Source organism: Macaca nemestrina, chromosome 10, assembly GCF_043159975.1.
Source record: "Macaca nemestrina isolate mMacNem1 chromosome 10, mMacNem.hap1, whole genome shotgun sequence".
Taxonomy (NCBI): Eukaryota; Metazoa; Chordata; class Mammalia; order Primates; family Cercopithecidae; genus Macaca; species Macaca nemestrina.
Window position 1 is genome coordinate 69398344 of NC_092134.1, and position 26496 is coordinate 69424839.

General features: G+C 39.6%; 1 protein-coding gene across 3 annotated transcripts in view; it reads right to left on the reverse strand.

Annotated features, from left to right (window-relative positions):
• LOC105474026 (SLIT-ROBO Rho GTPase activating protein 1) overlaps positions 1-26496 on the reverse strand; it is a 303892-nt gene that overhangs the window by 107778 nt on the left and 169618 nt on the right. For all 3 annotated transcript variants that reach the window (XR_011609066.1, XM_071071504.1, XM_071071505.1), the window contains exon 4: positions 16532-16594. Coding sequence is in view for 2 of the 3 variants with exons in the window: in XM_071071504.1 (XP_070927605.1) it covers positions 16532-16594 (63 nt within the window). In the remaining variant the exon portion in view is untranslated. The remainder of the gene's footprint in view (positions 1-16531; positions 16595-26496) is intronic.

Consider the following 26496-nt stretch of genomic DNA (forward strand, 5'->3'; position numbering starts at 1 on the left):
CAGGCGTGAGCCACTGCACTTGGACACAATACTCTTTAGAATGAGCAAATAGACCAAGGTGAACAATTAAATAGCATGAGATATGGTCTTTATTGCAAGTTTATCAAAGGAAACTTGAGATACATTGTGACTCCATTGAAATGAAATCAGCATAACAGACTGAATTTATCATCAAATTATATTTATAATCCAAACAAATGCTTTGAACAAAAGGCACTGTCTGCGACTCTGCACCCTGCTGGCTACGGACTGCCAAGTAACCAAGTGACAGGGCAAATGAGATACAGAGACTAAGCAAAACAAAGGGAAAAATAGAGACCACATGTGCAAAGGGAGGAAATAAGGCTAAGAAAAATCACAGAAATAATCAGCTTCTGTTCAGTGTAGTGTTAACACTTTTGTTTCTGGAGTAATCATACAGAGTAGCATTTTTTTTTCTTTTTTGGGGACTTAAAAATATTTTTATTTGTAATTGACACATAAAAACTGTACATATTTATGGGGTACAATGTGATGTTTCCCTCTATGCATACTTTGTATAATGATAATAAATGACTAAAAAATAATGTAGATAAAATGTCTGATGCCAAAATTACATGAATATTTATTATATGAAAATATGTACATTGCTAAAAAGTAAAAGCACTAATACTCATACATTCAGATGGGTCAATTAATGCAGCAGAAAATTCACAGACAAGCTAAAGAAATGTGTGAAATGTGCTCAAGATCAATAATAAGTGAAGAAACATGAGGCAGAATTTTTTTTTTTTTTTGCTTTGAAAGTTCATGTCACTTGTTTGTAATAGGAAATCACGTCATCCAGAATTTCAAGTGACTGTGAGGGCTTGTGGTGGGTTGTCGGGGGCAGGAGTGGGTGACGAATGTGCAGAGCTAGGTCCGTGGCTCTGGTCAGGGCACTGCCCTGGGTCACTCTGTGCTGGCCCAGGCCTGCTCCATGCCTGGCTGCTGGATAAACCAGTTCTCTTCTGACGTACAAAGCAATCTGATGGTGGGGCAAACTCAGGATCTCTCTTAGTCCGGAGATCTGACTGATGAAGCAGATTTTTTAACTATTTGTAAAAAAATGGAAGTATCTCATACTGCCATTGACACAGCCAGGTGGGAGGGGGTCACTGGAGAAACGCCAACCGGCCTGCTCACGGGGTGGAGCCTGGGGAAGTTTAGGCCCTTTGCAGTGGGAAGGATTTGGTCCCTCCTCTTCCTGTATAGAACCTGAGATTCAATCTTCCAGTGGGGGAAGCACTGGAGCATGGGACACTGGCTTATGCAGAGTTCCTGTTTTCCCCGTTTCTTCCTTTTCACCAAATAAAACCCTGTCACCATTCAAAATGTCTGTGAGTCTAAATTTTCATGGCCATGGGACAAAGAACCCTGTCTTTAGCTGAACTAAGGAAAAGTCCTGCAACACCATAGCATATTGAGATTTTGCCCCTAGTAAATTTACAGAGTAGCATTTTTAATGGAGAGGTCTATGAACAACAAACCTGGATTTTGGTCCTGGCTTTGCTGCAAAATAACTCTGTAACCTCAGCCTTTCTGATCCTCAGCATAAGCCTCATCTATTAGAGATGACAACATGACAACATGAGGTCTCTCTACAGGATCAAAATTAGGTAGACAATCAAATCTAACTTTATACCTCAGGCACTTTGAAAAGTGTGGGATGAAAGACAAAGTACAAAGTAGAGGCGTGATCATAGAAGGAAAAATTGATCGCATAACTTCTGGGTGCAGAAGGCTTCCTTTCAAGAGAATTTTAATATGTCCTTTAAAAGGAGAATATCTGATGAAGCTCTGAGGAAATAGTGTAGGATGACATTTAGGAGTAGAATATGAAAACAGTGTCCATACTGTTATTCCAGTTTTTATTTTCTGTTGGAGCCCTCAGTCTGCCATGCAGAGACTGTGTGACTCTAGGGCAAGATTTATCTAACTCCTACAAAGGAGGTGGTTGGTTTATGTGCCCTCTCAGGCCTTTTCTAACTCTAAAATTCTATTGATATTGAATCTATGATTTCAAATATTAATCTCATAATAATTAAAATAATTTATTATTTGGGGAAACATATATAACGTACTTCTCAGTGTCAGGGTAGATAGCAGATAAATTTTTTTTTTTTTTTTTTTTTTTTTGAGACAGAGTCTTGCTCTGTCGCTCAGGCTGGAGGACAGTGGTGTGACTGCAACCTCCTCCTCCCAGGCTCAAGTGATTCTCCTGACTCAACCTCCCAAGTAGTTGGGATTACAGGTGTCTGCCACCACACCCGGCTAATTTTTGTATTTTTAGTAGAGACAGGATTTCACCATGTTGACCAGGCTGGTCTTAGACTCCTGACCTCAAGTGATCCACTCACCTTGGCCTCCCAAAGTGCTGGGATCACAGTGAGCCACTGTGCCCAACTGGCAGATAAATTTTAACCAAAAGAAAAAGCCAGTGTAACAACAAATTATATTAATTATCTCCTTCTGGTTCTGTTGACTTGAGACAGCAAGGAGTCCACCGTGCTATGCCAGGGATATAAGATTCCTCCTGGAATTCTCCATGGGCTCCGAGGCCATAACTCATCTGCTTTGCTGTACAGAAATTATCTAGAAATGCACAATGCCCCTACAGTCTGTCTAGCACACTGTTAAATTGATGAACCTTATACAGGGATATCTATTACTCTAGTGACTTTAATTAGCTCCCAAACTGATTATTGATCAATCATCAAGTGCTCATTAAGGAGGAAAACCCAAGAGCTATTTGGTAGGCGTGGGCTGACATACTTAACAGATATGCTACATGCTTCTATTTTTGATGGTTACATTTAAGTTAAATCAGGGCATTAGTCATCTTTTTCAAAATGCTAAATTTAACCATGATTTTTAAATGTTAACATAAATTACAATTAGTTTTCATGAGATTTTGGTACTTTAATAAAACTAATGAAAAAGGATCAACTTACCCTAAAGAAGATAAATTGTTTTATGCCTTATTAAAAAGAAAATGTTTCTATTTGTAAGGAAAGTGAAGTGTACTTATAAATCTTAATCTGCCCTTGCTCTTTCCAGCAGTTATTGGAGACAGGTTCTAATTTAAGTCTTTGAGTCATAGATGGGGTTATTGGTTTTGTTTATCTCTAAGGAACTCTTAATCAACATTCATATTCAGCAAAAGTTCCTCAAGCCCTCTACTATGTACAACAGATAGGCCTTGTCTTGACTTAATTAATGTTCTATTACTAGAAATCCAATTATGTTTTCTTCTTTATTGATTTATGCTAGTTCATTAGTTCATAATTTTTTATAAACATAATTATCAATTTGGTGTTATACTACAGTATCTGCCCACTTCACAATTATCAGAGATTTCGACATGAAATAAAGGGTATTTTATCCAATAAATTCTAATTTAGCAAAAGATTCTTTTCCTTTCTTTTCTCTTGAGTACTCACTGTGGTGGGGTAAGACAGAATGGTTAGGAAATGGGATTTTAAGATATCTCAGTTTAATGCTTTATTTATTTATTTATTTATTTATTTATTTATTTATTGAGATGGAGTCTTGCTCTATTGCCCAGGACAGAGCGCAGTGGCAAGATCTTGGTTCACTGCAACCTCCACCTCCTGGGTTCAGGTGATTCTCCTGCCTCAGCCTCTCTAGTAGCTGGGATTACAGGCATGAGCCACCATGCCCAGCTAATTTTTGTATTTTTAGTGGAGACGGTGTTTCACCATGTTGGCCAGGCTGGTCTTGAACTCCTGACCTCAAGTGATGCGCCTGCCTTGGTCTTCCAAAGTGCTGGAATTACAAGCATGAGTCACCGCCCCTGGCCTGCTTCATTTATTTTTGCATTAGTGATTTGCTAACACTCTGGCAATATCAGAGTGTATGGAGTTCCCTGCAGAGGCAATGTTTCACACATCTGTGCTTTCCCTCACGCACTCTCCTCTTTTTGGAACGCTTTTCCCATCCATCCTTTAGCACTAAATTCAGGTGTCAGCTTCTTCAGGAAGTCTCCTGAGTGGCTCCATGCTTGCCCAGAGCCATAGAGATCTCTATCTAGTCTGGTGCCCAACACTGTACATGGACATATCTCACTAGCCTAGCTCCCTGATGACAGGGCTGTGTGTTACTCAGCCATGCTCAGGACTTACATTATTTGTTGAAAGACCCCACCCCCAGCCATTCGGTGTTTAAGACTTGGATGCAATAGAAATAATCCTATAACAATTTCAGAGCAGAAGCAACAATGCTTTTAGTACTTTCCATTTATCTGGTTTAGAGACATGACACAAATTCTGAGATTTGGGACAAATGTGGAGTAACTGCATTCCGCGAATTCTAAGACCTTAAAGTCGTAGCCCCTCTCTCCATACTTGCTGGCAGCCACCGGGAAAGAAGACAGGAGCACTGTCCTAAAAGAGAGCCCATTCCATTTCTGAAAAGCTATAATGGTTCATCCCAGGAATCAGAACGCTTGGGTTTAAATACTAGTTTTGTCTCACACCATGTTCCTTGCTTTACTCACCTCTAAATTGGGAATAAGAATATTACCTGTAAGGTTGGAAAAATGAATACAAAAAATGAATAAATGAATACATGTCAAGCCCTCGCAGTGATCACTGGCACACAGTGAATGCTTCATGAATGCAACACAATTAATAAAGTACCCCACTCTTCTATCATATCTGCTATGTTCTGAACATTTGTGTCCACCACCACTTCATATGTTGAAATCCTAACTCCCCAAGGTGATGACAGGATTAGGGGGACATAACCAGGGTGATTGGTCATGGGAGCAGAGCATTCATGAATGCAACTAGTACACTTACAATAGAGGCGTGAGACAGACCTCTTGTTTCTTCAACCATGTGAGGGCATAGCAAGAATGTACTGTCTATGAGCCACAAAGGGGTTTCACCAGATACTGAATCTGCTGCTGCCTTGATCTTCGATGTCCCAGCTCCAGAACTGGAAAATAAATTTCTGTTGTTTGTAAGCCACCCAGTTTGTGGTATTTTGTTACAGCAGCCAGAACAAACTAGGAAAATCTTTTCAGCCCACAATAGCTCTAGCCCATCCAGTGCTCACTTGTTTATTCTCACACACTTGAGAGGCCAGGGAACTGAGGGATGGTCTTCGTTTTATGGGTCAAAGCAACTGAGCTGCAAAGAGACTTAATCATGCCCAACAAGTCAACAGGGAAAGTCGGTGATAGAGAAGGTCATTCAGAAAGTTCTTATTTCAAAAGCAGTTTTCATACAATGTCTTGAGGCACTGAAATACAAGTTTAAACTACTGAAAGAAATATCCAAGAGTTTGCACATGGAATAGATATTAACCAGGGCCACAGTGGCAGCAGGAGCTAAGCAACAGCCTTTGGTGGCAAAGGAAAGTTTCAAGTAGTTGGCAGTGTTGAAGGGGAAAGCACATGTATAATGAAAGGCCACCAAATTTACTAGAATTTCCAAGTCACCTGCAACTTTAAATATTTAGTTCTTCTCAGGGAAATGTTTCACATGGCTTCAACATTACATGTGTGTATTAGACCTTTATATGGCAAGGTTTAGTATATGAAATATTTACACTGAGGACCCAAGATACTTCAGAATCTTGAAATCATAAAAGTTCCACACCTTCAGAATTGCCGCATCAACCAAAAGGGAAAGGCTGCTGTGGAATCCTTTTCTTTTAATGAAAAGTGGTTCAGAAACTGACACATATATTCTATGCCTCAAATCCAATACATCTCACTCCTTTTATTGGAACAATAGGAAAAAAAGAGAAATAAGAGGCCTTTGTTAATCTGTGCAAGAGAGCTTTCTGAGTTTGGAAACTGCTTTTGACTAGATGTCTAACCATTTTTTTGCTGCCTATGTTCTTTGCAATCTCGTTTTAGTAGCTGTTCCAAAATCATTCAACTTATGGTTTTCCCTCTTTCCCTAGATAAGGCTCCAGAGAGAGAGATTCTACGAATGCACCTTGTGCTTTTTCCCAACTCTGTGCCTTGGCTCTCACTGTTCCTTTTCCTCAGATGCCTTTCCCCTGTTTCATCTCTCCTCTTACTAAAATCCTGGCTATCCTCTCAAGTCCATTTGTAGACCTTTTCCTCTCTGCAATTTTCTCAGTCTTCAACATGGACCCCTCTCTTTGGATCTCCAAAGTCCTCTGCCTGAACCTATCTGTGGGTACATAACAGTCTGTGTTATGTACCCACACTATATTCACCAGTAAAAAGGGAGTACAGCACGTGGGCTAAGAGCATAGACCGCCTCGTGTGAGACTTGCTAGCTGTGTGACCTTGGGCAAGGTACTTAACATCTCTGTGCCTCAACTACCTCCCAGGGTTGTTGGGAAAATATAAAGAAGTAATTATGTAAAGTGCTTGGAACAGTACCTGGCACAAAGGTTAGCTGTTATTATCTCTTAACTTTAGCACCTCTGCTAGACTGAAAGCCTCCTGAACTGGTACTGTCTCAACTGAAGCTCCTAGCATAGCAGCACACACTTCACAAGAACCTTCTTGCTAATCTGAATTAAAATAAAACCTGGGTTTCAGTTCCAACCTGGCCATGAGTTAGCTCTGGGACATAAGTGAATCACTTAATCTCTCTGAGCCTTCCGGATATTCTTCCAAAATGAGGAGGTTAATTTGAACATTTCTTTTGTTTTTTCTTTGAGAAGGAGTCTTGCTTTGACCCCCAGGCTGGAGTGTGGCAGTATGATCTTTGCTCACCACAACCTCCACCTCCTGGGTTCAAGTGATTCTCCTGACTCAGCCTTCCAAGAAGCTGGGATGACTGGCGCGCATCACCACGCCTGGCTAATTTTTATATTTTTGTAGACATGGGGTTTCACCATGTTGGCCAGGCTGGTCTCGAACTCCTGACATTAGGTGATCTGCCTGCCTTGGCCTCCCAAAATGCTGGGACTACAGGCATGAGCCACTGTGCCTGGCTCTTAATTTGAACATTCCTAAAGGTCCATTTCAGTCCCCAAATGCTATCAAACTATGGTAGGATCAAATTCACATAATCATGTGAGTTAGAAAACCATGCCAGTGAGTTAAAATATGTTGAATTGGATCATCTGATAACAACTGATTTAGAGCTTGATTTCCTTCATGTGATCTTTTACATTTCTGGTCCAATTTCGAACAGTAAAATCCAAGAAAAATGCCTCTAATTTATTTTGGCAAGTATCATATATATTTAGTACTAGAAACTGCTTAAGACGTCTGTCATTAAAGCATTCTAATCACTTAAAGATTATAATACTGTATTTCAGAATGTAATAGTTTGGACAAAATACTTCGTTGAGAAGGATTCTGGATGTAAAACATTCTTTAGAATTTTTTTTTCACTAAAGTATACTTTCTAACACATTCTCATTTCTAAGCTAAATAATTACATTGGGGTTCATATGGCTCACTTCTTTTAATAAAAGACAGCCTTACTTGTGGTATATAAACATTAATCATAATTAATTCTTAAATATCAGAAAGAAAATGAAACTATAAGCAGGAGGTAGGAAGCAGTTGGCATCATTGATCAGCACGCCCTCAAAGATGTCTACGTATAAAGTTCTTATCAAACAGTTCTTCTCAGAGATCCTTGAATTGGTCATTTTATTAATCCCGATCATTCTGGCAGGAAAACAAAGCCAGGTTAAATTAGCTAATCTAGTCTCCAAAGTCGGTGTGTGTCAAGGCCAAGATTAGAATTCAGAAGTTCCTCGCAGAGAGTCACACGATCCCAATCCCTCTTTCTTTCCATTGAAGTGTCTAGCAATCAAAGCCAGGGGAAGGAGGTACGGAAATTCTTTGTCAGCCCAAGGTCCCTAAATAGAGTGTTTTAAAAAAAGTTTTCCAGGAGGCATCGTGGAGAATGTGGTACTCCAAAGAGATTTTCAGTTTGGGAGCTTTTTACATATTCCTACTCCTTATTTCCCTTTGTTCAGTGTTTTGTTTTGAGACCCAGGCCTCTGTAGTCTGTCTCAAAGGAATGAATTTCCATTTTCACTACTGAAATACATATATTTCAAATTCTTAAAATGCCCTTGAGCTAAAAGAAGTACGTAACCCCCACTCGTCCCCTCTCAAGGTCAAAAACCTCTTTGAGGCTCAGAGAAAAATCTTCCGATATGAGGTGGCAAGTATCTTGGGCTCTCGGAATGACTTTTCAACCTTGCCTTGGGCATGTTTCTTCTTTATAGAAGGATACATTAGCTCCTGGTCTGTGGGAGGCTCACAAAACCAGCCAACAAAGTTTCCCTCCGCAGTCCTCAGAGGCTGTTTTCAAGGAAGGGCTTGAAATAATAAACAGCATCTTTTCTTTCCCTCTAAAAATAATCAGCTTTTTTTTTTTTTTTTTTTTTTTTTAATTTAAACGTTTTAAAGAGACAAGGGCTTCAAAGATACATAAAGGCCAGGCTGGATTCTGTGCTCACATCAACTGTTTTTGAAACCGCTCCTGTGAAAGTTACTCAGCCCACCTCTGGGTTTGCACCAGGACAGCTTCCATACTCCATTTACATTTGTTAGGCATTGATATGGTTTGGCTGTGTCCCCACCCAAATCTCACCTTGAATTGTAACAATCCTTTCCACGTGTCAAGAGCAGGACCAGGTGGAGAGAACTGAATCACAGGGGTGGTTTCCTCCATGCTGTTCTCGTGGTAGTGAGTGAGTTCTCAGGAGATCTGACGGTTTTATAAGGGGCTGCCCCTTCACTTGGCACTCATTCTCTCGCCTGCTGCCCTACGAAGAGGTGCCTTCTGCTATGACTGTAAGTTCCCTGAGACCTCCCAACCATGGGGAACTGAGTCAATTAAACCTCTTTTCTTTATAAATTACCCAGTCTCGGGTATTTCCTCATTGCAGTGTGAAAACTGACTAATAGAGGCATATTGGATTTAGCGCTCATTAGGAAGAAAACGAAGCCGAATGGAGCAAGACATGGATCCTTAGAAGTAACCACTGTGTATGAACGCACACTGAAGAGGAAATTTTACATTATAACACTAAAGCTAAATGAAAGGCTGCACCCAAAATGAACATATCCTGATTTTTTTTTCTTTTTCTTTTTTTTGAGACTGGATCTTACTTTGTCACTCAGGCTGGAGTCCAGGCTGGAGCGCAGTAGCACAATCACGGCTCATTGCAGTCTTGACCTCCTGGGCTCAGGTGATCTGCCCACCTCAGCCTCCTGTGCAGCTGGGACTACAGGCACACACCACCACACCTGGCTAAATTTATTTGTTTTTTGGTAGAGACAGGGTTTTGCCACGTTGCCCAGGCTGGTCTCAAACTGGGCTCAATTGATCCTCCCAGCTCAGCCTCTCAAAGTGTTGGGATTACAGATGTGAATCACCACACCTGGCTTCATATCCTAATATGAAAGCCGATTACACAAAGTCATTTGGGTTTGCCCATTCTGTAACCCATATAACAGTCTAGTAAGCTCATGTTTTCACAAGTGTCTGTCATAGAGAGTTTTACTGATCCTTTAACTCAGGTTTACCCCTCCTCCTGCCACCTCCTCTGCACGTCCTTCTCTAAGGCAGCTGCCCAGTGAGGAACTGATGGGCCTTGGGAACAGAAGTGGGTTTAGATTTTGGATCAGTCATTTACTGTCTGTGTGACCCTGAGCTTATTATTCCAAGCCCCAATTCCCACATGTAAGCCTGAGATTAGGCATACTTGCCTCATAGTGCTGCTGTGGGAAATAAATGGGATGTGCTTGCCCTCAAGGTAAAGGGTTGGATAAATCTTCATTTCCTCAGTTCTCTTCCTCTTGATCTAATGGAACTTGAGGATAGATTACCTCTTGACTCTGGCTAGCTGTGTGTGCTGCTGATGCACAGAGAGTGTGATAATCAATTACATACAATTAACAATCAATTTCACATGGATTTATCATGACATCTGTGTTAATCTTGATTAGAATTAGCTGACTGAGAGTGGTCAACTCCTTGTTTTGTAAAATGCTGAGTGTAATGCTGTAATGCCTAGAGAAAGTAAAGAAACAGTAATAAAGGGCAAATCATGGTTCTTCTATTAAAATACTGCATAACCTTTTGAGATTTTGGTGGTGGGACAGGCTTAACACTTTAAACCCATTTCATATGACCTCTTTATTGGGCCGATGAAGGCACATTTTGTTTTGAATGTTCCCTCTAACCTTTCTGTTACCACTTTTCTCTGCTTTTGCCTTTTACTTTTCCACTTCTCCGATCACAGCCCTGTGAACATTTACTATCAATGTAGTTTCTTAGGGAAGTTACCTTCCTTTTTTTTTTTTGGTACAAAAGTATCATATATTCATCATAAGAAAAATTCATATATATGTAAAAAACCATCTGTAATTACTGTTAAAATCATTCCTGATATCTGCATTTACTTTGTGAGGCTGACATGAAGCTGGGGCCATCCCCAGTCCATTGATAAAGAGGGTGATGATGATGAGGAGGCTAACACTAACTACTAATGTTTTTTAAACATTTACCATGTGACAGGCACTGTTCTGAATGCTCTACCTGTATCAACTCAGCTGTACTTTTCCTCTTAGCTCTTACTCCTGCCATATTATTTATTTAAGGCCTCTCTCTCTCTCTCTTCACTAGAATGTAAATGCCTTGAGAGGAAGGATTTGGTCTGTTTTCATTCACAGCTATATCCCTAGTACATCTCACAGCGCCTAGCATAGCAAGCATGCAAAATGTTTCCATTTGTCTTTAAACATTCATCCTTTTTAACAACTCTAAGAGGTATTTTTTCATCTCCATTTTACAGATGAGAAAACTGAGGCACAGAGTCACACGCACCAGAAAGGGGCAGAGCTGTGATTTAAGCGTTGATCCTTCCCCATTATACTCTTGTGCCTTGTCAGATGCCACAATAATTAATTTTATGTGTCAACTTGACTAGGCTGTGGGGTGCCCAGATATTTGGTCAAACATGATTCTGGCTGTGTGTGAGAGTGTTTCTGGATGAGATTAACATATGAATCAGTAGGCTGGGTAAAGCAGATTGCCCTCTCCAATATAGGTGGGTCTTATCCAACCCACTGATGACTTGCTTTGAACAAAAAGGCTGAATAAGAGAGAATTCACTCTCCCTGTGTGATGGTCTTTGAGCTGGAACATTGGTCTTTTTCTGGAGTTGAACTGGAACTTACACCATTGGCTTTCCTGGTTTTCAGGCCTGAACTCAGACTAGAACTATCCCATTAACCCTCCTGGCTGGGTCTCCAGCTTGCTCACTGCAGATCTTGGCACTTCTCATCTTCCATAACTGTGGGAGTCAACTCCTTATAGTAAATCACTTTGCATATGCGCACACACGCGCGCACACACACACACACACACACACACACACACAGACACCCATTCTGTTGGTTCTGTATCTATAGAGAACTCAGACTAAAACAAGTGCCCAGAGAAGCTAAATGATTTCCCAGTGCCACACAACTAACAATTAATGAAGCTGGGATTCAAATATAAGCTTGCGGACTGCCAGTCCAGTTACTTTTGTTTCATGATAGCATGACGGTGTCCCTGGTTTCTTAACCCTACTCCCAAACTTGCTAATTCTATCCTTTAGCTTGCTTTCAAATGTTTAACTCAAAAAGAATTAGCAAATTAGGCTAAGAAAGGGAGTCTAGGGATCCTGGTTCACCCTTTTGCTTTTAGCCAATGAATTCCACCTGTTAAATCACTTAAATACACATGTCTAAGAAGTACTGGTTGCCATAGAGCCACATGTTCAATTTGTCACGTACATTTTGTTAAAGCAACATTAATGCCATTGATTATAAAAACTATAAATGAGCTGGAGATAAACTACTTATGTTCTCTGTATTGTGGGGGAGGCATTAACATTTAGAGATCTTATTTAGAAAATGGTTCCCCACAACTACGGCAATAGAGATAAAAAGACAGTAAAGGGTAAATAAACTACTTATGTTCTCTGTATTGTGGGGGAGGCATTAACATTTAGAGATCTTATTTAGAAAATGGTTCCCCACAACTACGGCAATAGAGATAAAAAGACAGTAAAGGGTAGAGGCTCTGCAGCCAGTCCTGGACTTGAGATCCCACCCTATCACTTACTGTGCACCCTGGGGCAAGTCCCTCTGAGCCTTAGTTTCCTCGTCTATCAAATGAGGATGATGCGAATAACTACCTCATAGAGGTGCTGTGAGGATTACATGAGATAATGCAAATAATATGCTTAGCACAATAACTAGCACAAGCATAATCAGCATGTGGTAAATGTTAGCTACTCTGGCAGGCATGGCTAGTTAGCTACAAATAACTCCCCTTCTCTTTCAAATGAACAGAATCCCATTTTTAAAAAACTGGCTAGCAATGACCTGGCTAGCTAAAAGACTGTAATTCCCAGACCTAACTTGCAGCCTGGAGGGACCATGTTCTAAGTTCTGGCCAGTGAGATGTATATGAAAGTCTTGTGTGAGACTTTTATGGAGTCTCCTTAAAAGGCAAGGCTCCCTTTTTCCATTCTGTTGCCATGAATGCAGATGTAATGGCTGGAGTTCTAGCAACCATCTTGAATTCTAAGGACAACTGTTACAATGGGGTTTACCTGAACAAGCAGTAGGAGGAGCTTGAGTCTTGCAAGGATTTATGTAACCTCCATACCAGGCCTGCACTGTCAATCTTTGGTCTTTTTTTTGTGAGAGAGAATATAAACATCTATTTGGTTTATGTCATTATTTTGAGAACCTTTGCTCTTCAAGGCTGAACTAATCATCTTTCTTTTCTTTCCTTTTTTTTTTTTTTTGAGATGGAGTCTCACTCTTGTCACCCAAGCTGGAGTGCGGTGGTGCAATCTCGGCTCACTGCAACCTCCACCTCCTGGGTTCAAGTGATTCTCCTGCCTCAGCCTCCTGGGTAGCTGGGATTACAGGTGTCCACCACCACGCCGGGCTAATTTTTGTATTTTTAGTAGAGACAGGGTTTCACCATGTTGGCCAGGCTGGTCTCGAACTCCTGACCTTAGGTGATCTGCCCACCTCGGCCTCCCAAAGCTCTGGGATTACAGGCATGAGCCACTGTAGCTGGTGAAGACTGAACTAATCTTAACTGCTCTGGCTGTCCTTTGTAGTTGCCTAAGAATTCAAATAGAGGCTTAAAACCATTTGAGGCCTTATTTTTATTGGCAATTAAAAGCAAGATTGGGCAAAAATATAGTAAAGGAGCTGCAAGTCTTTAAAGCCTTTCCTCTTCTTTCAGTAGCCACTCTAATGCCACCATCCTGTCTTCCGCTTGTAAGCCCAGCACTTCATGCCATGTCCACACAAACTGTGCTCTATTGTATTTTATATCTATCATATCATCATATGATATCGTATCTATCCCATCATCCGTACAATCTGGGCTGGTAAAACTCAGTTCATTCTAATGTATAAATGCCATAGGACATCTCTCTCTATTCTCCTTCCTGAGCATATATATTTTATCTGAGACAAAGCTTTCTGATAAAATGTTTGAAATAATCAACAATTGCTGTGGGAACAATATTCTGGGGTAAGAAAGTCCAAACATAAGGCTGTCACCCACCACTAAGGTTGACTGTAATTTAAAAGACAATTAAAAAGCATCCTCAATTCCCCGAGGCTATGTATTTTATACCTGTTACTTCAACAATCACTATTACATCATCAGTGCTACAAAATTCCATGCATGATGCAACTAGGTTATTTGTTCATGACAACAATACCAGTGAGTAGTTGAATGGGGAATCTAAACTACATTCCTCCAAATATTGTTCCACTGTTCAAATATGCCTCATCTCGCCTCTTTCCTAATGTAAACTGAAGTATTAATATAATGGATAGATTTTATTTGAACAAGACAAAGTTTGTGTATCTGAAGATAATGTGCAAGAGGGACCAAACAGCATCTCCTTTTAGAATAAAAAGGGAGAGGGTGTGTGTATGTGCATGAGTGATATGAAGTTCTCTCCCCACAGAACATGACCTCTGGCCTTGCTGAGCATGCTCTCTGATTAAAGTAAAATTTTTTCCCAGGAGCTCAAAGTGATCTACAGATGACATAATTAAAATCTCATTGCTTGTCTGCCCTATCCCTTAATCCCTCAACCAATTCTGAGAGCTTAAATGACTCTGACAGGGTCACTCCAACCCTGGTGGCCTTTGGCAGAACCTGGCTCTTTCAGGCTTTTGGGCTGATATTTGATAAGAGTTCTGAGGTGTCAGCTTACTTACTTGAACGCTACAGAGTCTGCAAAATGTCTAGGTGCAATCAATAGGCTGGATCTAGGAGAAATTTCATTATATATATCCCTCACTGAGATAAAATTTTCAGGACACTCTTTTGACTTTTCTTGTATTCAGTGGTCAAGTTCATCTTTGTCACTGTTGTCTTTACTACACTACTATTTTCAGACCATAATCAACAGGCTCTAACCCATGATGGCATGGCAACCAGCAGACTTATTTTTGTAACGTATTAAGGACTGATTTCTATTTCTAGGTAAAACAATGTCTAAGCAAAAGGAACTACGAGGAAAGTGCCAAAACGTCCTCATCTTAAAAGAGTTCAATGGAAGACAACACAGAATTTCTGCTTGTTCCTCTTTGGAAGTCTCAGGTATACAAAGGTCATTTAACTTTTAAATTACTGGGCTTCTAGAAATGGTTGATACCTTAGGGTATCAGAAACTAACAAATCATGTAAGGCAGGAGCTATAAATTGGCCTTTATCACGTAAAAATCAGTTTCATTAGGCATTTGGTATATAGATATAATCTCTTAACCTGTGGCTTTTGTAGGTTGCATGCAGTCGAAAGTTTCTGAAGGAGGAACTAACACACAGAAATTGTCAATTCAATTTACATGCACAGATGTAGTAAATGTGCTTTATAAAAAATAGATTTATCACACACATAGAAAAAAACTAGAAAGTTCATTTTATAAAGAATCATTTCATAAAAGTTTAACTTACAAGTTTCTTTAATTAGTAAGTATCAAAGGAGCATTAAAAATTTAATTTACAAAACTATATGTTACACATGTGCCTTTTTAGGAACAAATGGAATTGGTAAATCAAGAAACGTGCTTTCGAGTTTCAGGTTTAGTTTGCCTATAAAAAAACCAATTCAGGCCGGGCTTGGTGGCTCATGCCTGTAATCCCAACACTTTGGGAGGCTGAGGTGGGTGGATCACTTGAGGCCGGGAGCTTGACACTAGCCTGGCCAACACGGCAAAACCCCGTCTCTACTAAAAATACAAAAAATTTGCAGGCGTGCTGGCACATGCCTGTGATCCCGGCTACTCTGGAGGCTGAGGCAGGAGAATTGCTTGAACCCGGGAGGCAGAGGTTGCAGTGACTGAGATTGCGCCATTGCACTCCAGCCTGCGTGACAGAACGAGACTCCTTCTCAAAAACAAACAAACAAACAAAATAATCTTGTGCAATAAAAATCCAAATATCTTTCATTAATATAAATTAATATTACTCATTTATTGTTATTTTATTCTCTTAAAATAAAATATCCCCCAAAAGAAGTATTTCATAACATGATCATTAAGTGTGGAAAAATATTTACATGATTATATTACTAACTCTAACTTGTAACATCATTAGTTTTAGTTATTTTTAATAAAGTAGTTTTAAATTATTTAATTTTTAATGATTACATGAAGTACCCTAAATAAAATGTAAGTCAAAAAAGCAAATTATTGCAAAAAAAATTGATACCCTTCAAAAGTAATTTTAATACGTCATTAACCAAACAATTAATTGAACTAAAATGTGGAAAAAAAAGAAAGCACCAGAATAACACAACCTAAATTGCTCAAGTTCTATAACGGCAACATTTTTTTTTTTTTTTTTTTTTGAGATAGAGTCTCACTCTGTTGCCCAGGCTGGAGTGCAGTGGTGCGATCTTGGCTCTGCAACCTCTGCCTCCTGGGTCAAGTGATCCTCCCACCTCAGCCTCCCAAATAGCTGGGATTACAGGCACATCCCACCACGCCCAGCTAACTTTTACATTTTTATTAGAGACAGGGTTTCACCACACTGGCCAGGCTAGTCTCAAACTCCTGACTTCAAGTGATCCACCAGCCTCGGCCTTCCAAAGTGCTGCGATTACACCACGCCTGGCCACAAGGGCATCAATTTTAAACAAAATATTCTCGAATTCAATATATGTAGAGATCACATAAAATCCAGTTAAAAACGTATCTTATGGAGACATCTATACTTTAGTTTCTTAAAGTGCGCTACTTGTGTATATATGTGTGTATGCAGACAGATAGATAGGTAGATAGATAATTTATTTCAGTACAATTTCTCCAAATCGGGATGGAGTGGCAAAGGAATGTAGCTGTGTACACCTATCCACTTGCTCCTGTATTTCAAGCAGATGAGGATCCACTGTCACTCTGGCTTGGAATGAATACTACAATAAGCAGTGTTTTTACAAACCAGAATTCTAACCCAAGAATTCTAGAAAAGAAGAAAGATTATGTGCTTACCGTATAAAGCTCATTAAGAACCTTCATTAAATCCTCATGAAGTTGGAATGCAATCTCTTTGCTCTGTAATTAAAAAGAAAATAAAAAAGAATATTTTAAAATTATTTACTCTTAAAAAGTCCACTGACTGAAAATAGGGGAATGTATCTAACACGTTAGAAAGACAGCAAGGCTCTGTAATAAACATCTTCAACGGAATGGCCCTTTGTAAACTCTAGACATTGTATACAGATGGACCCCTAGGATAAACAGACCAAACAAGTAACAACCTTGGGTGAATGGCTCCCCCACCATCCAAACAGACTTTACCAAACAGAGACAAAGTAAGCAGGTTGAAGCATCATGCTTGCTTAAAAGTTGAGTTGCAGAACTAAGGACCATTAAAAATGAACTAGACCATGAAATTTTACAGTGTGATTCCCAAAAAGCTAACTTAGAAACCAAAGGGGAAATTAACTTCCTCTGTCCAAAGTTACAATGTGACTGACTACAAGTTTAATTTTAAGAAAGCGCTTTTTTGTTTTTGGAGACAGGGTCTCACTCTGTCACCCAGGCTGCAGTGCAGTGACATGCTCACAGCTCACTGCCGCCTTGAACCCCTGGGTTCAAGCAATCCTCCCACCTTAGCCTCCCAAGTAGCTGAGACTACAGAGGCGTGCAACCAAGCCCAACCAGTTTTTACATTTTTTTGTAGAGACAGGGTTTCACCATATTGCCCAGACTGGTCTCAAACTCAGTGATCTGCCTGCCTCAGTCTCCCAAAGTGCTGGGATTATAGATGTAAGCCACCGAGCCTGGCAAGAAAGCACTTTCAAAGCAGTAAAATGGTAAGTCCACTCAAGGTCCATAAACTTTTACCTCTGCATTTATTATTATCTTCAATGAAGACAAAAAAGTGGAGAGTATCATCCTTCTACCCAGTTGGTAAAAAACAGCATTTAAAATACCCTTCCCTAGGCTAATTCTGAGAGTTTGATAGAGAAGTATTTGAATATTACTTTCAGCAAAAGCTGTAAGTTATTTTAAAGAAATCTTACATCCAAATGACCTTTTTCCCCCCATTTTGAATTCATTATGTAGTCAGCTACAGAAAATGGAAAAAAGATATGTAGCAAAGCTTAATCTACAGTTTGCAACAACAACATCCACTGGTTCATGTATATACCTCTCACTGGACTAACAGTATTAGGGATAAGGGCCGTATCTTAATCAGTTCTGCAACCTTGCAGTGTCCTGTGTGGTGCTTGGGCAAGTGGGCACCAAGAATGCAGAATTTAAAGAGGGTCCTAGTTCTGGCCCACATCCATCTTGTAAACATGAGGTCATTGTGTCAGGCCTCAACAAAAGCCAAATAAGTATGACAGACTGAAGACTCATGGAAGATAAAACAGTGTGGGAAGATGGCATCAGAGCAGTACCTGAACTTGGAGAAATTTAAATTCATTAGCAGTATTTTTCACTGAATTTCCTTGGAGTATCTAAGAGAGTGGTGCTATTTACTAAGCTCTGACAGCTTCTAAAATCCCAAATTGGAATTACGGATTTTATGTCTTGCTGTGTCCCTGATATGTGAAGATGTGGGTTACAAATCACCCAAGAGTGAAAGGAAAGTTTCAAGTAAAAAAATGAAGTCAACTGAAACTCATTTTATTTTTCCTCTGTCTTGATTATCGAGAGGGTATATATTACACTACAAATCTCCTATGACTTCAGTTTGGTGTTATTTTAATATCAGATTTCATTCAAGGATCTAGGCCAACAATTTAGAACTCTCTAATGGGATCAAAGGCCACCAAGTAACTCTGCTCAGCTACCCACGTTTCAGGTAGCAAGTCTAAAAAGAAAAGATGGCTGGTCGCACTGGGCTCATGCCTGTAATCCCAGGACTTTGGGAGGCCGAGACAGGCAGATCACTTGAGGCCAACAGTTCAAGACCAGCTTGGACAACATGGTGAAACCCCATCTCTCTTGAACGTACAAAAATTAGCCAGGTGTGGTGGCACACATCTGTAATTCCAGCTACTCAGGAAGCTGAGGCATGACAGCTGCGTGAACCCAGGAGGCAGAGGTTGCAGTGAGCTGAGATCACACCACTGCACTCCAGCCTGGGTGATACAGTGAGACTCTGTCTCAAAAAAGAAAAAGAAAAGAAGAAAATATTTCTTGGCTAAGACTTCAGAACAATAACAGCAACAAAAAAATCCCTTATGTTCAAGAAACCTTAACCCAAGAAAATATTCTGGGTCAGATAAAAGATTTAGGTTTGGGGTTAGAAGGGTCCTCAAAGCTATCTTAGGCCAAATATCTTAGGACAGGATGATTTTTTCTTTTATTTAACTTTTATTTTAAGTTCAGGGGTACATGCACAGATCTGTAGTATAGGTAAACTTGTATCATGGGGGTTTGTTATACAAATTATTTTGCCACCCATGTATTAAGCCTAATACGCGTTAGTTATTTTTCCTGATCTTCTCCCTCCTCCCAGCCTCCATCCTCCAACAGGCCCCAGTGTGTGTTATTCCCCTCTATGTGTCCATGTGCTGACGAGTCATAGTATGTTCCATATTTTCTAAGACTTCAGATAATGAGGTAGAAGACATCTGGCATCACAGACAGACTGTGCTCTGCCAGGCATACACTTACATTTTTCTTTTGTCGTTCCCCAGAGGCCCTGAAATATATAAAGTTTGTCTGCAGGCAGTATAATATAATGCTTAAAAGCAAGGTCTAAGGACTACAGAGTCAGAATGCATAATGTGAAGGTTTAAGGACTTTGGATCTGCCTATGCCTCAGTTTCCTGACCTGTAAAATGAATACAGGCATTGTACTTATCTCATAAGGTTCTTGTAAGTGTTAAAAAGATGATTCATGCATAGTATTAAGAATGGTTCCTAAAACACAGTGAATACACCATAATTATCATTATTTCTTTTTCCAGATACTGTTCGTCATGGCAACTCCCTTGAGTGAAAAGGCCACATCACATTGTCCTTTCTCGTGGTCTCTTTTGACATTGATTCTTTTGGCTTCCCTGAAGGAGGGGCTTGAGTTGACTTTGATGTCCCTCCCTACTGCCCTGGCCTTTAGATTCCTTCAGGTGACCCTGGATTCCAAAGGGCCCATAAGGATTATGCTCCAGCTTTTCTTATATCCATATTCCCTTGCCATGTGTGTATATTAAATCTATCTTCCTATGTTCCATTTTCTCAGGGGGTCCTACTACCATTGCTATTGAATGAATTAATGAAACATCCCTTAGGAAATGGATAATTCCTCAAGTCCACATGATAAGGTATATGTAACTCATGAAAGAGGCCCTTGAGGAGCAGGCTCCAGTAGGAATTTTAGATTTTGTGAAAAGTCAGTGTGGAGTTCCTTTCAGTAGGTAGACCCCTGGCTATCCTCATGACACAGCACCAAAGTTTCTGCCTGTTTGTTCACTTCGAATGACAGTCCAAACCCTCTATCGTCTAGTAAATAACATAGAAATTAAAGATTTTCTTCCCAACACTAGTCTGCAAAAATTGCTAAGGAACTGAACTATGCTCTGAGAAGCACTAGTTTATATGACTAATTTGTGAAATATGAATTCACACATCCTTGTATTCACAGATACTTGGGCTGGACAAAACATCAAGTCCTAATCTATATCCTGGAGACATGGTTCCTGTCCTCACGGTATGGCAACAGTGGAGGAAGCACCTCATGTTACCCCCACTTTAAATACGTTTCCAGTTTATTACAGTAACAACGAGAAACAGTTGTTTCTTCAAAATGCTACTCTGGACTCCCAAAGAAGCAATCTTTAAACCAAAATGTACCTGGTGTGGTCCAGTTAGCATACGGCATTACTAGGCTAATGAACTGAAATCCTTTAATTAGAAAATATCTGGATTGTCAAAAGTCCATCAAAATTCAATAAGTGAGGCCAGGTGTGGTGGCTCACACCTATAATCCTAACACTTAGGGAGGCTGAGGCAGGAGGATTACTTGAGCTCAGGAGTTTAACACCAGCCTGGGCAACACAGTGAAACCACGTCTCTATTAGAAAAAAAAAAAATTAATAGGTTAAATACGCCTATGGATTCTATTTCATTAAAAATTAGAAAGTAGGCTGGGCGTAGTGGCTCATGCCTGTAATCTCAGCACTTTGGGAGACTGAGGTGGGCAGACTGTCTGTGCCTAGGAGTTGGAGACCAACCTAGGGAATATGGGGAAACTCCACCTCTAGAAAAAGTATAAAAATTAGCTGGGCATGGTGGTGCATACCTGTGGTCCCAGCTACGAGGGAGGCTGAGGTGGGAGGATCTCTTGAACCTAAGAGTTCGAGGCTGCAGTGAGCTGTGAGCATACACTCCAGCCCGGGTGGCAGAGTGAGACCCACTATCAAAAAAAAAAAAAAGATAATAACTTAAAATATTTGAAAGCAGTGAGAGCAGACCCTTGGCCCTTGAACAACAATTGCCACATAAGAAAAATAATTTTAAGTATTAAGGAGAGCAATCAATGTTTCTTCTGTGTTAGGGAAGAAGTTTTTGTTCCTCATTAATATATTCAAATAATAGTAAAACTTCTAATATTCTAATACATTTCATTAGGATTCTGGGGTCCCGACCCAAGGGAAGGAAAATGGATAGAACTTCAATTCAGTTAACATTTACTGAATGTCTCCAGTGTATAAACCCAGAGTTTAATTCCAAGCCTATTTCCAATTGTTCACTGTTTATTGTCATTTTGATGTTTCAGATATTTCTAACATTAGTCCAAAATGAACAGTCTCAAAGTTTTTAACCTTTTTCCACCATGAAAATGAACTAAGTATATTGAATATTGAAGAAATAGAGAACAGAAGGACAATCCCCCCTTTATAATTTTTTTTGTTTATTTGACACAGGTCTCCCTCTGTCACCTAGGCTGGAGTGCAGTGGCCGGAGATTCTCCCACCTCAGCCTCCTGAGTAGCTGGGACTACAGGCACGTGCCACCATGCCGAGCTAATTTTTGTATTTTATGTAGAGAGGATTTTGCCATGTTGTCCAGGCTGTGCTCAAGTGATCTGCCTGCCTTGGCCTCCCAAAGTGCTGGGATTACAGGTGTGAGCCACTGCACTTGGCCCACCATTAAGATTTGATGTATTTCTTTCAAGTTTATTTAAACATAGGTCTAAGTATATTTTCCTATTCTGCTTTTTTTTAAGTTACAATACATTTTTACATGTAATTATATAATTTTCAGAACCACAACTGGATTCATAACTACGTAGTAAACATACATGAACATTAAATGTAAATGTACTGTTTCCAATGTTTCCACTATTTTCTACCAACCAGTCAATCATTTATTTCTTTACTCAATTTCACCGATATGTTTTAAGCACTCTGAACTAATATCATAAATGCTGATCAAAAGGCATATATCTTGCATTTGTATTATTTGCTTAAGCCAATTCCAAGACATGAAATTACTAGCATACAAGTATAAACATTTTTAAGACTCTTGATACATGCTGGAAGTTTATTTTTTAAAAGGGTTATAATGAAATTATAATGCTTCTAGGACAATAATGTCACTCCAGTCAGAAATCTAGGGTTCTTCTAAGACTGACTGCTTTTCCTTGAAGAAGTTACCAATCTTACCAATTCTGGCTGGTCAATTTTTTTCTATAGGTCATGAGAATTAAAAAAAAATCTAATTAAGCTTCCTCTGATTAAAATTGTTGAAAGACTTGCTATATTATTTTAGGATAGACTTCAATATTTTTTTTAAGTCATCCATAACTTCTGCCTAACTAGTCTACTTCACTTTCCACAAATTTCACACCTGATCCTTCAGCCTGGTCCTAAACTGCTAAGTCTCAGGCCCTGCTTTCCCATCTCTGCGCTTTCCCCATGTCATTTCCTCTTTCCTAGACTCTCCCTCCCTCTCTTTGCCTGGTACAATCCTACATGTAACTCTGTAAAAACTTTCTGGTAACTTCACCTTGTCCCCCAAGGAAAGAGATTAGGTCTTCCTTCCTTGTGATTTTATAATACATTAATTTATTATCACCTCTAGGCTACCTAGTATACTGGCTAAGAGTTCAAACGCTAAAGTTGAAGTGCCTGTGTTCAAACTACCTTGTTACAGTCCATGTACAAGTTAAGTAATTTTGTGAAGGTTCAGCTTTTCCACTGACAAAAAGGAAATGCTAACAGTCTCTGTTACAGGGTTTTACTGAAATGGTCCTTATTAAACACCTGAAATGTTACTAGTAGGCTTGTCACATTTGTTTCTTTCTTCATAAACACAGTTTCTTTGAGAGCAGGGACCACATCCTAACAATTGTCCTTGCATTCCCAGTGCCTACTTTGGTGCTTGGTACCTGGAGGTACAGGATCTACATCTGCTGAATGAAAAGCACTGAATAAGGACTGGTTTCTGCACTCCAGTTTGCAATCTCACAAAGGCGCCAGACATACCAAAACAGCTTTCTACATGGAGTGCTATGGTAAGTGCTACACTGGGTGGGCCCTGGCCAGGGTCCCTATTCCTGGAAGGCTGCAGTCTTATCCCCAGAACCTCCCAGAAAGGAGGGAGAGGAAGAACAAAGAGGATAGTTAATACAAACACATATGAGTACACTGAGCAATCTATCAAGTGATCTATGTGGTTGGATTCAATGACCCATTCAGAAGGCCTGTGGCCTTTTTCAGAGGTATTTTTAAAGTAAATCTATTGTGATGACCAGTCAAGAAATCCTGACTATAAGCTGAGTCACCGTGGGAGTAGAAGAGAAAGAGAAAAACCAGATTAAATATTTAATGAGAGGGTTTCAGATGATGATAGTGTCTCATGCTCAGTCAGTTTGGGATGTAAATTCTGCTTAAAGGGATCAGGCCATACTTCCACAGCATGTGCGCTTTTAAGTTTCCAAACTCATGTTCATGTGTCTCTATAATAATACATTCCCTTAATTCAGGTAAACACTGAAGACACAGGCAACAGCATCTTCTAAAATGCCTAAAGGAGAAAGTTGGGTTGTGCTTGATGGCCTGAACCAAATTTCTAGGTAATGTTTACAGTGTTTCTGCACATTTTCCTTCTAACTGACAAGGGACATGGTTTTGTACTTATTAAAATCACAACTAAGTATTGAAGCTATCATGGAATTAGTTTGATGATCTACTTTACCGTAAAGGGGTAAAAATCAGAATTTTTAAAGACAAAACTCCTTGCCACTAGAAAAGGAGAAATTAGAAGGAATCGTAAACACAGAGAAACCAGAGCTTCATTTCAAATTAAAACAAAACTTAACCATAAAGGGAACTATCTGGGGCATCTATTACAATTACTAATGTAGTCGCTGGACAAAAGTGGTATTCTACATCCAGGTGAAAAAGGTTGCCTGTTGCTGTGTTCAGCCTTCGAGCAGACAATCTGAAAGGTGCATGCATAGTCATCAACACCAAAGTCACTCACAACCTACCACACATAAACAGTACTTGAACGGGCTGATTAAGTAACTCAAGACTGAGATTTAAATCCTACAGGAAATAAAGTAGATGAAAGAAGTATCTTCATTTTCATTTCCCTAGCTCTTCAAAAAACACATGAAGAGTTGTTTCTCTACTCAAAATGCTGATAAACTGGAAATACCTTTTCAGTGTCACTAAATGAATAAGTTACATATAAATTCTCAGTGACTGATGTAAATAAACCTACTTAATTAAAATCAGAATGAGTTATAAAACTGTTTCAGACTATAATATAATTAACTAAAAATATCAAAAAGTAGTTCCAAACCATTTTCAATATGCTGAACTTTACAAAAATGCAATTAACTCAGCTTTAGGAACAAGTTCTCACTATTACCATATTAATATGTCTTCTTTAGTGCACGAACTTGAGCCTACTAATTTATTAGTAAAGCCAACTGGCCTTCTCCTCTGTGACAGCCATAATTATGAGAGATCCAAAGCTATTCCGCTCCCTGGTGTGACCAAAAGCTCACATCTACAACTCAGGTGGCTGGGATTATAAGTATATCATGCAATGAAGCAAACTAGACCACACTGTGTAGGAAACCCATAACCTTAGTCTTAATAGCACTGTGGTAAGAAAAATCGAGGAACTAAGCAAATCAACAAGCAGGAAGTTTGCTCATTAATAATGTAAGTCATCCACTGGATTAGCAAGCAAAAGGCAGAGATTCTTTGAGATACTGAAGTAAGTTCATTCATTCACATACTCAGTCATGCATTCACCCGTTCACTCTACTAGTTTTTACTGAGTGTCTCCTATGTGTTTAGGAAAGAAAAGTGACCTTACAGTCTAGGAGAGAAACAGAGAGGTAATCACAACAATTTCAATCCAGTCTGATTTATGCATCTTCAAACACTTTAAGCCAAGCAAAATCTCCATATTTATATCACTCTGGAACTATACCCATAATTTTTTAAATAAACTAACTGATCTTTCAAAATGTAAACAAAATCAGAAACTTCCTTTAAAGATTGATATTTGGCTGAATAGCACCATCTCAGAACTACAGCCAGTTAACTGGTCATCAGTCTGACAATGGGTGTAAGTACAGGTGCCATAACGAATAGAAAAAGAAAAACATTCTTATGGAGTAAGTATCTTTTTGACAAAGAACTTGGGTTGCTGAATACAATCAGAGAAATTTTAAAAATGCTTGTGGCTAATGGGCAATTGCACATGGGATGACAGGCACTTTAAGGGGAAAACCCCCAAAACCTTCAAAAAGGGCCAAGCTATTTAAATATCTGTTTAAATATAGTTAACTTCTCTGAGCTGTTTCCACTGTAAAATAAGGAAAGATCACAGTATATACTCCACAGGTTGGTAAAAGGATTAAATGAGATGCCCATGCTTATGTGCTTAACAGGGTGTCTGGCACATACTAAGCATTCCATAAGTATTATCTCTTACCATCATTATGATACTATTATTAGCTCAGCATCATATCTTTGTTTTATCTTGTGAAGACATTTTCGGTTTTTCTAAATTCAAATGCAACAGTCTATTCATATAAATTTTCAAATTAGAATGTCTTAGTCAACTCAACATAATTCAAGATTTACTTTTTAGAATACTCAACTGTGTCTGTGGTACTATATTAAGGAAGATAAAGTCCATTCCAGAGAATACTGCAAAACTGCAACAAAGCAGAACTCTAGATCTGATTTAGACAGCCTTGCTGACTTGGACCGTTAGGAGGTCTTTCTTAGGGTAAAGTAAAGCTGTCTCTACTTAAGTTCCTCCAGTTGGTCTTAACTTCTGTAGCCTTACAGAGGAGGTATGCTGACACCATCGTCTGTATGATAGGTCTTCAAATATTGAGTCCTAGCTGAGACTTATTTTCTCTGTACTAAATATTCCCAATGTCTTTAACTGCTCCTTATACCAGGGGTCCCCAACCCCTGGGCTGTGGACTGGTACCAGTCTGTGGCCTGTTAGGAAATGGGTCACACAGTAGGAGGTGAGTGGTGGCTGAGCCACCATTATAATGCCTGAGCTCCGCTCCCTGTCAAATCAGCCACAGCACTAGATTCTCACAGGAGCACAAACCCTACTGTGAACTGTGCATGCAAGGGATCTAGGTTGCATGCTCCTTATGAGAATCTAATGCCTGATTATCTGAGGTGGAACAGTTTCATCCCGAAACTATCCCCTTGCCCTTGGAAAAATTGCCTTCCATGAAATCAGTCCTTGGTGCCAAAAAGATTGGGGACCACTGCCTTATATGACACAGTTTAAAGAAATCAGAGCAAATTCTCCTTGCCTCACAGATAATGGTTTGTTATTTTCTAGCTAGTGATATTAAGTACATGTTTTTATATTTCAAGGAATGGAGGCTAAGATCTTGGGAGGATTAGGAAGCAACACAGGCCACTCAGTAACTTGTAATCACTTGTGATTGCCCTGTTTGGTGGAGTCAGTCCAAATCCATGTCTGCATAGTTA